Raw genomic sequence first — 15,371 nt, forward strand, 5'->3', positions numbered from 1 at the left:
CCAACCATTTGCAGCTCAGAGTCTTCTTGAACCAGACACAATTTCTACATCACCACTAGTCCTCAGAAGACTTATCTTCTGTGGATTTATTTAGACTTTCTTTCAATCTCTGCAAACTTCAGGTATCCCCACCATCCCACAGCAATGACCACCACAGTTTAACTGACAGGCCAGTGAACAACTACTTCCTTTTAGGGGGATTTGAACCTGCCTCCTTCCAGCTCAATTTAATGATCCCAAGTTCTTTTACTGGAAAGGGCAGTGATCAACTGATAACTACCCACAGTCCTGGTGCTGTTTGTGCTTTTACAGATCATTGTTGTGTCCTCTAGCAGGACTTCTTTTCTACACTGAAGAGTCTTAAGTGATTCAGGTTTTCCTTGCATGAAAGGCATACCATACCTTCAGTCATCCTTGTTTTTTTCTCTGAAACTTTGCAAGGTCTGTCATCTCTGCTTTGATACAGTGAACAGAACTGTACTAAGTACTCAAGGTGCAAACAAACTGTGGAGTCATACAGTGGAACCATATGTTTTCTACTTCATTTTGGTTACTTTCATAGTGATTCCTAATGTTTGATTTGCTGAATTTAACACTTGAAAATATTATTATTTTTAGTCTCCATTTAGTGGTTCTTGAAAGATTTGAAATACTGAAGATCCAAGTGACATAGCCAAGTCATGTGTATTGGTTGTCTGTACTATTACCACTTTGGCTCAGCAATGAATCAGGTAGAAAAAATAGCTGTGTTCATATAGTTTTCTACAGTATAAATATATAAGCCAGTGAAACTGTATTTAATGCAAAATAACCTCACAAAGAATATTATCTTTTTATGGAAAACATTGACTTTTTTGAAAAAATAAGAAAACTTGAACTGGAAAAGTTTTGGTTCTCACCTCAAAAGGTTTTGTTTCTGGGGGAGACTGATTTTTTCAGTGAGAAGTCAACATTCTGTATGACAATAAAAAGGCACTTCCCCACCAGTGGTAGTATGTATAACTCACATGTATGCAAAAAGAGTCAGAGAAAAAAGCAAAAAGTTCTAATCATATATGAAGAAAAATTTTAAGGAGTGATTTCAGAGCTGTGTTTCCATATATACTTCGCTAAGAGGGTAAAGCAGCCTTCAGCCCTGGCTGAGTGCTCCTAGAGCCACATCACCCTTTCCATTCTCTAGTAAGAGGTGGTGCTGAACAGCAACAGGGAACAGTTGCAGGTGTCAAGCAAATATATTTCTTGGTTATTTTTCAGTCTGATGAGCCCCTTGATCTGCTTCGACCTTCTTTTTTTTCTTCCAATAATGTGTTTAAACACGCTTTTACCTGTAAGCACATTGTGGAGCTCATTAAGATTAAGCAAATGCTTATATATCTAAATTTGGACCAAGGTAAATTTTACAAATAACCTTTCTTATGCGAAATACATTGCGTCCTCCAGGCAAAGATGGGACTTGTTTACAAAGGTCTGCTTCTATTAAGGTTTTGGATTATCCTTCTCGAACCTTCATAAAATTAAAGTTTGATTGCATATTTTACAGGCTTAATTATTAATTAAGATATCAGAATAATAAAGAGAAAATATATTTGTTTCTGGAAGGGGTCAGGTGCTACTGAAACTGCTACAGAGATCTGCATGCAGTAGGTGAAGATGTAGAAAGTACCTCCACCATGCAGTTTTAGGTGCCTATTTATCTCCTCACATTTGCTCTGCCTGGCTTCCCACCGTGGTGTATGAAGAGAGACAGACCACAGAGCAGCTCACCCAAAGCCACTGGCAATGCCATTGTCTCTCCACTGACCACTCAAGGAGCCTAGAAGAATAAGTCAATCAACACTGTCCCTCCTACTCCCCCTCTTCTCATCATCCCACCACCCCAGCTGCATCACACCCGCCCGTTGTGCACTTTGGCACAAAACTCTACAGAGCTGTTTTCAATGAACCATCCAGTGCAGAAGTTTCCCCAGCTCCAACCCCAGTTTCACCAGTGGTTGAAATTCCGCTAAAGAGAGGACAATCCCCAATGGGCTCAGTCAGGGGCAATGATCACATCCACTGCACATGGGTGCAACTCCTTGTGTGTGGATACTGAGGTCTGCTCATGCCAGAGCTGACTTTGGCACTTAATTACCGTAACACTTCACGGGATTTTTGAGTAGCTTCCACTCAAAGTGTTACTTCTGTCACCACTTACATCACAAGTTCATTTTGTCGAGCAGATTTAATTAATCTTTGGGTAACTGTCATGAAACATAGAGTTAAGGAAGGTTAAGTCAACTTCGTTCTATTTAATGCTCTGGTTGGTTTGAATAATAACATATTAATTAAATCTTAAAAAAACTCTAGGCTAAGAAAAACTAAATGCTTGGAAAAAAACCCTTGGATTTCTTATGCACTGACTGCAGACTTCTCTTTTTCTTTGAAATCTGAAAAATATACCCTTTTATGAACTTCATTTGAAGACATTTCCTACTTTATAGCTTGCACAAGTTTATTAAAAGTGAAAAGAATATTTCAAAATTATTTGATAAGTCTGAGCTTTGTATGAAAAAGAAAATAATCTGGGGGCTTTTCTCAAGTTGAAATACTCCTTAATCAAATTTTCAGCCTACAAGGCCTCTGATTCAGTAATAACTTTATAATTGAGCACATGCTTAACTTTAAGTGCACCATATTAGCTGTGGCCCTAAAGGGACTATTTGTGAGATTACCATTGAATATTATTTACTTGTATGTTTCTGAGGAGTCATATATCAGACCAAAGAGCCACAGGCATGGAGCAGGGCTCTGCTGTACAGGTGCTACAGAAGTACCAGAACAAGGCTCTGCCTTCTGCTTGAGTCCTTTGATGAACAGCAACCTTGACAATAACTTCCAGCTGGGGCTGGACGAGGAATGTGAGTTTGGTCTGGTGAAAATATTTGAGGTTTTGCATTCTACATCTTTCCACATTAAAAACTAGCCTTCTTTCCAAGGAGTTCATTAAAAGAGACTGCGAGCTGCATTTGAAAAGTCTGGAGACTGCATTGCTCACTTTGGTTGTGGGAGGCTCTGAATTATGTGGAGAACAAACTTAAATCTGGGCTTCCTTCATCCCAGATACATGTTGACTCTTTAATTTTGGATATCTATTGCCTGAGAGTTTATGCTGGACTTGGGGACAGCTTTCTGTAGAAGATTTTGCTCACATCAATACACTTAGTTTTGGCATCACCAAAGTCCTTAAAAATCCATGTCCAGAACTACTTTGAACCTAAAGCTTTATGCTTTACCGGTATCATTTTTATGAACTTCGCTTCCATGCTACAAAACAGTTTTAAAATTGACTAGGAGGACTGTTATGATTTAGCAAAAATGATGAAATTTTCTAATACAAACAAGCAACCAAGGACTGATTATAGTTCTACTGCTTTTGTGGGGAATTTATTCCAATTTCTGTAATATCTGAAGATCTTAAACAGACAGTTTACTGAAAAATAAACAAATAAATAAATAAATAAATAAATAAAAATATATATCAGGGTTCTTTCCAGGTTTTCCAGACAGATGGATGGGGACTCCTGGCCTTTGCCTCAGGGAGTGGGTGTAGGGAAAAAAAAAAAAAAAAAAAAAAAAAGAAAAAGAAAGAGAAAAAGAAAAAGAAAATATGGGGCTTCCTCAGATGTCTGACAAGGAGCTGGAAATGACAAGCCTTCCCAGCCCGAAGGGGAGAGCCGGCCAGCTGTTCCCTGCTCCACAAGCTGAGAACTGCTTTGGAAAGTGTTCTGCTCTCTGCCGAGGCTTCCTTGGCTTTCATCTTCAGAGACCCAAGTTAAATTGCAGCTTAGGTCATAAGAAAATAAATGTGGTGGTTTCAAAGTCCCCAGCAGATGTTTGGGAAATCACAGAACTAAAACATGGTGAGAGGTTCAAGGTTGCAGAAGAACTTCTAGGCTTAATTCAAAGGCAAACACAGTTTCAGAGGGCTAGATTCATACTCATGAAAACTTCCTCAACTAATATACTGGAATCAAAGGATTTTTTACTGTCTCAGCAGAATTCCCCTTGCAGAAGCAAAACTGTCCCTCTGAGATTCCTTATGGGTGAGGCAATTTTGTCCACAAGTGGAAATGCACATATGCCTTTTCAGCAAATAATGTATAAATGACGAGCAGAATAAGACATCCTAAATTAGAGGTGGCCTGCTATTTTAAGACTACACTGTCTGGGATAAATTCATCAAAACTAAAGTAATTTTTATTCACTAGTCTTCCACTGGTTATGTAAAATGTAAAAAAGTAGGTTGTAGAAAGAGCCTGATCTTTGGAAAGTGAAGTATGAATTTGAATTTCAGCTTTACTATTTAAAAATGGTCCTAATGTATCAGAAATAATTTATTTGCAGTTGTGGTCATACAGGTAAAGAAGAGGTATCAGCTTTTTTTAAATGGGTTTGAGTTGATGGTTATAAAATTGCTATATATTCACAAATAAACAAAAACATCAGGAAAGCAAATTGTAATGATTCCACTTAACAATTTTTAAAAAATTGCCACATATTTCACTCTAGATTTTGAGCCTGAATTCCTTCTTACACCAAACTCAGAAACAGAGGAAAAAAATCTACAATGATGACATATAATGGGCAGTACCTGTTTACCCTAGGAAAACTTTCTTCATTGTCATGTAGGTTTGGAACACATTTTCTAGGATTAGAGTCTCCAGAAGAATTAAAGGATTAGAGTCATCTAAAGAGAGAGGCCTATTTATTTTTTAATTACTGTATGTTGCAAAGGGAATAACTTTTCTTCATAGTTACAATACCTTGAAGTCATTTTTTTTAACATCATCCATGTTTCATTTAATTATCTAATGGAAATACAAAGGATAATGACTAATGTGCATTTATTAAAATATTTCTTTCCTTTCTTTCTATGGATAGTGAGGCTGAATGAGAGTCATGGATTAAAACTTTTTGATATCACGGGTTATTCAGTTGAATCTTCTGTAAAGCAAAAGCAACTCTTGGAATAAAGCTTTTTCAGACTTTATCTCATCTAAGCATAAAACTGATTTTATCTATTATGACAAACTGTGCCCTTAGAAATATGTGATATTAATCAGCTTGCCATCTGAATGGATCATCTACAACTCCTCTATTCTGAATTGGCACAAGAGAAAAAGGAATGGCCATCTCCCATTTCAAGTGTGCCAGAGGCTTTGTTTTTGTTTGCATTCCACATCTATCTCTAAGCAAGAGAACTGTGTTTAGAGGCAGTCTCAGAGCAGGTTAAACAAAGGTCAGTGCAACAACACAGCAACCTATTCTGGCTACCTAGGAATTTTGTGAATGAGGAATCGATTAGGCCAGGATAGCTAAACCACTGATAAGAATATCTGCCTCAATCTTGACTAAAAGTAAACATTTTTAGCAATTTGAAATACTCATGTTACTTAATAAAATATTATTTTAAAGTTTTTTGTTCCACTGTGCTTTGAAGCACATTGTTGAGAAACTAACTAGCAAGATACCTAGCTGTTCTCTAGTGACATTTTCAACTTAACCACAAAACCAAACCAGAAGTTTAATGGAAAACAAACAAGTTGTTTTCATAAGAATTTCATTAAAAATATAAAAAACTTAAGCTCAGATGATCTGGAAAGTTCCCATAAAGAGCTACTCCAGAGGTCCTTGTGCCAACAGCTGTGAAGCCCGTTGAAAAGGCTTGCTTCAAGGAACCAGGTATAGTCTTTATAAAACACAAATCCAGCATCATGTTGGAACTATAGCTGATCTTTCTCAGGGTAGGAAAGCACACTGGACAAAAGACATTTATTGAGAGATAAACCACAGTTTCACAACTGGGTTAACCTGCTCTGGGATCCTATTACCAAGAAGAAAAAAGGTATTTCCCATTTTTCCTGCCATCTGCAGAAGCCGGTGCGGCCACTTGGGGAAAGGGCTGGTCTGAGCCCACCTGTCTGATGTGCAGGTTGCACAGACACATGAGAAGCAGGTAGAGAAACACAATGCGGAGGGCAGAAGCAGGGTTGGAGAGACTTTTGGCAACAATGAGTCTTAAAATAAGATTAAGCTTAAGATCAGACAAATCCCTAAGAGTGATTTGTTTTTTTAAGATGCACTAAAAAGGTCATATTAACTGCTTATTTTCAGTCATTTTTGTGCTTTATGTAAGCCCTTTCTTTGAACCTAAATAATGATTTATTTTTTTAATTGAACAATATTTACGTATTTATTGTTTTTATTTCGTTATTCCTGCTGACATTAAGCCTTTGTTTCATGTTGAGCAAAATATTCCACTTGGTTTGCTTCATTTAGTGTAGAAAAACAAGAACAATTAAATAATCGCTGAAGTTCAAAGAATTGCCTGTCTTTTGATGAAGGTGAATAGTAGAATCATAGAATAGTTTGGGTTGGAAGGGATCTTCAAAGGTCATCTAGTCCAACTCCCTGCAATGAGCAGGGACATCTTCAACTAGATCAGGTTGCTCAGAGCCCCGTCCAGCCTGGCCTGGGATGTCTCCAGGGATGGGGCATCTGCCACCTCCCTGGGCAACCTGGGCCAGTGATTCACCACCCTCACTGTAAAAAATTTCCTCCTGATAACTATTCTGAATTTCCCCTTTTTTAGTTTAAAACTCCCTTGAGGCCAGTGCCCTTGTAACCAACTGTTCAGGACTTAAAACTCTCATCCAGGATCCATGGTCTTTAGCCTAGTGTTTAACGTCCTCACAAGAAGACCAATGCCTTTGGTCTCCTTGCTGCTCTGACTGTTGTTTAGCTACTTATGTTAGGTAGAAAACGGAGGAACTTAGGAGTATTTTGTTCCCAGAATGGTAAATGTCTCAAAGACAAAGGGTTTAAAAAAGTAATAACATTTTGCCTGACAAGTTATATTCTAAGGGACAAAATATTACCTGCTGCATTAGTTAGCTAAGGATTAACAGTGAACTAAATTCCATTTTCTAGTCCAAGGACAATGTTTTGCAGGAATATCAGTCTAACAAGAATGTGAACACATACATGGATGTGAGAGATATGGGGTGAATGGGAACTCGCCACCTTAACAGCCAATGGCAAGAACTGCTATTAGTTTATAAGCAATCTGTATGATCTGTTTTCATAATTATGACTCCAGTCTCCAGAAATTACAAAATACTTGTAGGTGCAATAGCATATTCCAGCACATGCCCAATCTGTATATAAAATATATGTATAAGTGCTACAGTTCTATATATACACATGACCAATTATATGTTGGATTAGTAATTTGTGAAAGCAATAAAATAATTATTTAGGCAAACAGTATTTGACTACTAGGCAAGGGCTTACTTGACACGCAACTTAGGACATCCTTGAATGAATATTCTGTATTGCCATATGCCGTGACAACATGTTTTGTCAGTTTTTATTTCTGAAGTATCTCTTTAATGCTATATAATTAAGATTCTGACTAAAGCTTACCTGAGATTTTCATTGAAAGAAATCAACTTTTATGCAGTGGAATTAAATGTAGAACTAAATTGATTAGAAATCAAAAGTAGATCATGCCATATATTTAATCTAAATAATGTTAACAGAGAAAGTGTCTCATGTACCCTCTCTCATAAGAAACTGTCTCAGGAAAAAAATGCTGTAAAATCTTCCTTAGGGTTTTATGCACATCACAAAGTTTGTTAATTAGTCTCTTATTGAGAGTAAGAATTCCTGATTTCCTTAAAGTAATATTCCTGTCTATTTCACAAATTAAAAAATGTCAGTTACTTCTAGCATTTAAATATAGCAAATAAATTTAGCTGCTGAACAAGCATCTTCACAAAAATGGAAGATATTGGGGCAGAGGAAAAAGCAGTTTTCACTGGAGTTACTTTCTAAGTTATCTGTCCCTTATATCTGAAAGTGACGGTAAACACTTATTTAATCCATTGCCCTTTTTCTACTATCTAAAAAAGAAAAACCCAGAAAAGTAGATTCCTTATTCCGAACTACTAGTGGTCACTCTTGTATGACTGTGAAGGCCATTTGCTGAAGTTCAGGCAGTAGGATTTACATACAGGCTTTCCACCTAAATTTTCCTAATGAGAACTTCTCGTTTTACTTGGGCTTTGAATAAAATGCTCCCAAATCTCAAGAAGGAGTGAGTACTATGAAACATAGTGAAAACAGAGTATTCACTAGTTTTTATTGTCACAGATAAAGCCTCTTTATCACCTGAGGGAATAGTGTTGACAGCTGAGTTTTGATTTTGCTGTCCCTCAAGCCAGAGGAATGCTCTATGTATCTTATATTAAAATTGATGGAGATATTTTGTTGCAAAAATTGAAGAAGCTATCTTGTAGTTGAAGGCTTACCAGAAACTGGAATTTTCATTATTTATAATTTTCTCATTTGGCTCATTTCTTTTTAATCAGCTGCACATACAAAAAGGCAACAGCAAGATTTTCCAGGTGCTGCTATCTTCTCCTCACCACTTTTGCACTACTGTTGTTACACTGATTTAAAATGTGTTCAATACATGTGAGTGTCCAGTATCTCTTTCAATAGACTACTTTTTCTTTTTATATATATGATTATATAACATGGCTATAAAAAACACCCTTTGACACACACAAAACCAAGTTTGAATGGGAACTTTATACAGAGATTTAGCCTGCAGCAGATCTTTAGAAGCGAGCTAGAAACTGAGCATTTCCATTACAAACAGAAAGCATAGGATGCAGCAGTTTGAGGGTTACACATAGAAGAAAATGCCTTCCCTTCTTTATACAACCAAAAATGATTTTGCAGCAGTGTCCGGAATTTGCTTCCTATGACATTTGGTGAATTGAAAACAAAACAAAACAAACAGAAAGACTGAGATACAGATGTTATAAAGCTGTCTACAAGCAAAATCCATTTCCTTTCCCTTCCCCCTTAGATAATTGCTCCAATTTTTCCTCCAGCTGAATTCACATTATGTTTCTGCCTAACAGATGAGAGAATCTTCATGGTACTGACTACATAACAGACATTTAATCATATATTTCCTAGGAGAGATGGGAAAAAAGTCCAGAAAGAAAACTCAAATTGCTAAGAAAAAAGTAACTGGTAAAAGAGGCTCATACTCAAATTTGTGCCTTATGCCAATTAATGTTGTGACCTAAAAGGAATTTGCAGAAGCCTCACACATCCATAGAAGCAATCTGCCTTGGAAACTATGACAAAGAAGCAATTGTGCTGTGACACAGCACTTTGTCAACCAAAGAAACCTCTGACACTAAACCCAGAGGAGAACATAAGTGTTTACAGCATTAAATCCTTCCCTGGTTCAGCTGCGAAGTGGCTAAATCCAGAGCTGCATCCAGCTGAAGACAGAGGCTTGGTAGCTCTGCACTGGACTCTCTCAAATGGTTCTCTGTCCTTCTTGAACTGAAGGTCCCAGAACTGGACACAATATTCCTATGAGTCAGTTTATCAGTTGATGCAGCCAAGCCTGCTTTCCCTGGGGAGGCAGCCACAAAAAAGAGAGAGGAGCAGAGCTGGCTCAGCAGGGCCAGACCAGTGAAATGCCCCAAGTGAGGGGGTGCTCTACAGAGAGCAGCCTGGACAGAGACATGAGGCTGTAGACCTGCCATCAGCTCCAAGGAAGGAAAACAAAACTTTCCTGACTAACAGTGTACGGGGTTTCTGCAAAACCAAGAAATGACAGACAGGATTACAGAGGAAGGGAGCATGAAAAGATGGACAAATGAATGTGAAACAAAAAATGTGTTAGGGATGTTTCTGAAAGATGAGTAAAATCAGTGTGTCCGGGTGCTTCTAATGAAACAGAAAGATTTGGGCCAGAAATTAATGTTATAGTCTCAAGTGTTCACTTTTCAGAGTATGGTTCTCTTTGAGAAAATGGGATTTTTTAAATTAAGTGTTACCATAAACTTAGTATTAGCACAGACTGTACTTTCATATTAGGTGTGAAATCAGACATTCAGATACTAAAATTATTATTATTATAAATAATATCTCTAATAATATCTCTGCTATACTTAAACCAGTAAAGAATACAAGTGTGGCTTGATTTATTTGCAAAGTTTTCCTGGTGCACCACCCATAGGTATGCCAGACTGGAAGTGAACTTCTCGAGTTTCCCAAGATCAGGTTCCTCACCAGAACAAATCATGTCATAAATTGATAAATTCAATCTAAAAATAGGCAAGATTTATGCCTCCGCTGCTGTGATGAAAGGCAGCCCCAGATCCCCTCTCCCTGGTGGCTGGAAGACTTCCAGCTTTTAGATAAGGTACATCCCCAACCACTCTTTGCCTGCTCATGTGAGCGAAAAGTGAAAATAACACTCTCTCAGAAGGGAATAAACATTAGTTTTAAAACACAGGGAGACTGGGATTTGGCCTGTGCCATTGATGAAGTTACAATTGTCTGATGGGAGGGATGTATGGGTAAATAATTAATCTGCAGTGAAACTGGTTGCTGGGAATCCATTAACAGCTCACTTAGTTGATGAGAAACAGTGGCTCTGTGACAACATTTGGTTTGGCTGGTGAGGATTCACTTATTCAAAAGACACAGAGCCTGTTTATTGTTCATTTTTGGAAACATCAGCTTCTGCTCCATATCAAAAGCCAAAAAAGACATTCCTTTTTCATTTTTCATGTAATATTGAATTTTTTGGTTTTTACATGACAAAGACTTTTAAAAAGTTGCTTTTTTTCCTATAAACAAAAGTTAATTAGCATAACTAAAAAAAGGTGGTAATGAAAACTTGGTAGTGTTAACATAAAGAATAATAATTTCCTTTTCTTCCTTGTTCTTCAAAGTTCAAATTATGTCTGACACCCAAAGTTTTTGGTTTTTTTTGTTTTGTTTTTTCCCAATGGGTTTTAAACCCCCCAAAATCTAAATCAACATTAAAATAACATTATAAAATGATTTTAAATTAGGTAAAAAAAAAACCCAAAGTACATAACAGAAGTTTTTACAGTGCACCACCTATATTTTTACATGCTTACAAATTGTGTACCATATATTCTACATCATCATCTAATATCTTGTATCAAAAAATGAAAACAAACCATTTCCTATAAAATCAACTGTGTGTTCAGTTTCAGCCTTTGAGTGAGTGCATATGGCAACACTAATACAGCCATTAGAAGCTTCAGCTTTTTCTAATATTTTGCAATTTTAAATTTGTAACATCCATGTTACAATCAATATACTGTTTGTTTCATTTTGGTTCCTGTTTTGGAATGAAAGAGAGCATACTGACTTTCTAAAAATCTATCTAAGCCTCGGCTTCTCTAATGTTAGAGAAATTCACATGATATCTGAAATTTTCAGAGAGCTCTGAGAAACAGAGATAGTTTTAAAGTTTACTTCCACATCCCCACTTGCCCAATTTCCAGTGCAGCCGAGGTCCAGGGTTTTGACTGAAGCTCATTTCTTAATATTTAGCTCATTTAAATGCTAATTAGACTAATTTGATGACTAAAACGTGGTAGGAATTCATTAACAACTTTGCTGCTATTGCTTTATGTCTACAGAGAAATTTTCTAAAAGAGGGCTCCAGGGACAGTAGCGCATCTGTTACCAGTTGAACAAGCTGGATTTTTTTGTAATACTAAACCTTAGAATTGGTAATTTATTGCAGAATTGCAGAGGAGGTGGAGGAGCAATTTTAAATCTTCCAGATCTAGCCCATCTTGGACACAGGCCACTAATGAAGAGGAGGCCTTATGCTGTCTTGGGCCCATCTGCTTCATGGGGTTTGCTCTGAGTTTTATATATAGGGGAAGAAAATGTGCCTTGTCTCTGTCTCTCATTACCTACTACAGTCGTTCCAGCTGATCCCACAATTGTTCTGCCTGACATTGTTGCTGCCTAGACAAAGAACTCAAGCCATTCACCTCACGTCTGACACTCTGGGTAGACTTTAATGGTATTCTTGAGCTCCATGAAGTCAGTGAGGCTCCAGAGAGGTGGAGGAGATAGAAGAACAGATGAGATGATATCTTTGGAAGAACAGTCTTTATTTGTTTGTTTGGGGTTTTTTGTGGTTGGTTGGTTTGTTTGTTTGTTTGTTTGTTTTAGGTTTATTTTGATTTTGGTTTTGTTTCCTTTGGGTGAAAATGTTTTGTATCCAATGTGTCACTTTGGACTCATGGCTGAGACTGACAATAAGGAAAGTACTGATGATAAAGTTTTGATGCCATGGGGATATTTGTGTAACATTTACTGTCAGAAAGCAGAAACTCCTGTTGTCTTTTGCAAGTGTTTTATTATATGGAAGCTTTTTGTTCATACTGGTTTTGGCTTTGTTGACCTGAATGTACTATAAAGGAAATGAATGTTCCTGAATACTAGAAGTTAACATAATTAAGTTTACAAGCATTTCAAAGAAAGGTCAGTACTCACTTCTACGTGTTGACAGGTCTGAATGAGTTTCGCCAAAAGAGTTTCCAGTTCAGTATTCCTCTTAATAAGGTTGGTGAGGTTACTCTCCAAATTTTGCTGTGAAAAAGAAAGAAAATAATACATTAACATTTTTAAGAATTTAATGTTTAGGTGAACAGTTGAAAAAATGATATATTTTCGGGATCTGAATTTTATAATTACACAGGTATGAACATGAGACTTTCATCGTGATATGTACCCTTAGATGTTTTGTCTATGCATCAAGTATAGCAAGACAAAAGAGCAGAAAAGTTCATGATAAGAGTGAGTTCTAGAAACTAGAGTTCATAAGGACCTTCTAAAAACTAGATTAAGCAATTAGTTTTGGGAGGAAAACAAAGGACTAAGAAGAACAGCAGGGAGGTTAAAAGCATTTCACCAGAAAAAAAGAGGTTTATTTTGGTTTAGAACACTTTTTGACTCCTTATTTCCTGCTCTCAGTCGAACATCTGAATTTAAAAGCCTGCTGCTGAGGTCTCTGAGCATGTGCCTCTTTGGGACTGTACTTGTAAGGACCCAGTAGATGGATCAGCACTTTCCTCTTGGGATTTTCAGTGCTGGGAGGGTTGATCTAATTGATTTAATTCCCTGGTTCAGTAAGATCATGTTTTAGAATAAATAATTCTAAAGGAAAACATCCTTTCTATGCATAAGAATGAAATACCTACTCACAGACTGCACCTTCACTAAGTGTTCTTCAGAGAGAACTTGTGGCTTATGTCTGTATTTATCAACTGATTCTGACTGCAGTAAATATCTGCAACCATGGGAGATCTGTATGCTCCTCAGCTTCCAGATCTGAGGCTGCACCCTGGCCACTGTGCAACTGCATTTGAGAATGAGATCTAGCAGAAAAAGCTTCAGCCTCCCTACTCTCCTCTGTATCCACAGGAAGGAAATCCAAGAGCATCAGGAGGTCTGTGATGGCTGTGACCTGCTGCCTGGTCTGGCTGCCTCGGGACCAGGACCCTGTGGCCCATCATGGAACTTGCAACTACCAGCTCCTTGTTTTTTACTACACATCTAATGATAGCTGCTGTTTTACATAAAATTCCATCTTCTGAAAGCACAGAGGCATGAAAACCTCCTGGTTTTGCATGAAATGCAACATTTCCACAGATTAAAAAAAACCAACCAGACAAACAAACCACAACACAAACCCTGCAAATACATCTTAAGTATATAAAAAAGAATCAAAAAGGAAGCAAGTAATGAAAAAGAGTCCTGACTGTAAAACAATCATTTGTTTCAGTAACTTTAGGGGCATATATTTCATTTTTAAAATCTGGGGGCTGTTGGCGTGACAAGATGTTCCTCATAGTTATTCACCTACTTAAGCGTGTGACACTAGTCCCTAGCTTAGTATTCCTGACAGTCCCCAGTATCTGGGAAGTACAGGACAAGAATACCAGTATCTGAGCCCTGTGCTTTTCTTCCCACAAGGGCTGTAGTATCTCTGCAGAGTTCCCATTAACATAATCCCTCCTCATCTTTTATTAATGGCTTTTTTTCTTCACATTGCTACTTTTCCACCTTATTAACTCATGTGACTTCTCTCATCTTTCTCCTCTGGCCCCCACCTCTGTGCACACATTTAACGTGTGTGTGGTGCTGTTACTCCCTGCCTATTTCATGCTATTTGAAAACACTTTGTTCCTTGCCATCCCGTTCTGCAGCCATGCTGTCTCCTTACTCCTTATTGCATATGGCTACAAATGAATGAAGCTCACAGTGTTTCATTGCTGAACCGTACATACTTTGTCATTTACCAGAGATGATGCTGTAAACACTGGAGGAGCAGTCAGTTCTGTTCCATTAAAGATAGCACAAGATTTTGATGGCTTTACATACATAACCCTTCCAAGAAGTGTGATGCGTATCTGAAGTACATAATTTTGGCATTTTCTTCCCAGCACAGCCATGCATATCGTGTATCACAAGCTCTGGCTGTAAAAATGCCTTCTACACTGCATTTATTTTATAGCTCATTAAAGCAAAGAGTAACAAGAATGGGCATTCTTTACCGAACAGTTTGAGTTGTATCTTATATGTCTATAAGATGTAATGTGAATGATCATTTAATTGCAAAGGCATGTTTGCTGAGCTGTCCCTTTTTTAGAGCAGAGTCAAAATACCACACATAGTTACAGTATCAGACAACCTTTGTCTTTAAAAAACAGTTTGTTAAGGGGGAGTTCAAATGTGCAAATACTCTTGAAGTTATATTTATATACTTTCTTATTGCCCATGTATTAATTTTGTACAAGTTCTAATATTTTCTATGAAAATATTTTAAATGAAAAATATAAATTATTTTTTGGGATTGTCTACTTTCAAATGGATTATTAGACACAATAAATGCTAAGAGTTCTGACTTTCACATACTATGAAGAAAAAGTGTTCTCAAAGCTGTTATGGAATACTGCACTGATTTTCAATAACCAGAAAGTGTCTTGAACTAAGGCCATTAAAATATGAAGAGTAGGCATTTTTCCCTGAAACATAAATTTATTTACCCATAGATTATATATAGATTATTATAGTCAGGATATTTTCAAATCCTGCATAAACCCAAAAATTTTCGAATAAATTCTTTATCCAGTGAGTATGAACATAAATCCATATATATATTATTATGGTTTCACAGAGGTCTCTTGATGTCTCCTGCATTTTCTAGTTGCGAAAATGGAGGATAACTACTAAATAAGTGCCTTACTAAATAAGTTGCCTTACAAAAATTAGACTTAATGCATTCCTGTGCTCTAGCTCTCCAAACTGTGTCATTTTCAAACTGGAAAGCCTGGAATTTTTTTTCTTGCAGTTTGGTATACAAGAGATTGGAGTCTTTTTAAGTCAAGAAGTATCAGAATTTTTATAAACTTCTGTTGAAGAACATCAGTTTATATTAAAGCTTTACTAAATAGCAA

The 15,371-nt window shown here is 37.0% G+C and overlaps 1 protein-coding gene across 1 annotated transcript in view; it reads right to left on the bottom strand.

Moving 5' to 3' along the window:
- Nucleotides 1-15,371, bottom strand: part of MID1 (midline 1) — a 146,800-nt gene that overhangs the window by 34,010 nt on the left and 97,419 nt on the right. The window contains exon 3 of the mRNA XM_082055534.1: nt 12,406-12,501. Within this exon, the coding sequence (XP_081911660.1) occupies nt 12,406-12,501 (96 nt within the window). The remainder of the gene's footprint in view (nt 1-12,405; nt 12,502-15,371) is intronic.

This window comes from Streptopelia decaocto (assembly GCF_964273445.1).
Source record: "Streptopelia decaocto genome assembly, chromosome: 1".
Taxonomy (NCBI): Eukaryota; Metazoa; Chordata; class Aves; order Columbiformes; family Columbidae; genus Streptopelia; species Streptopelia decaocto.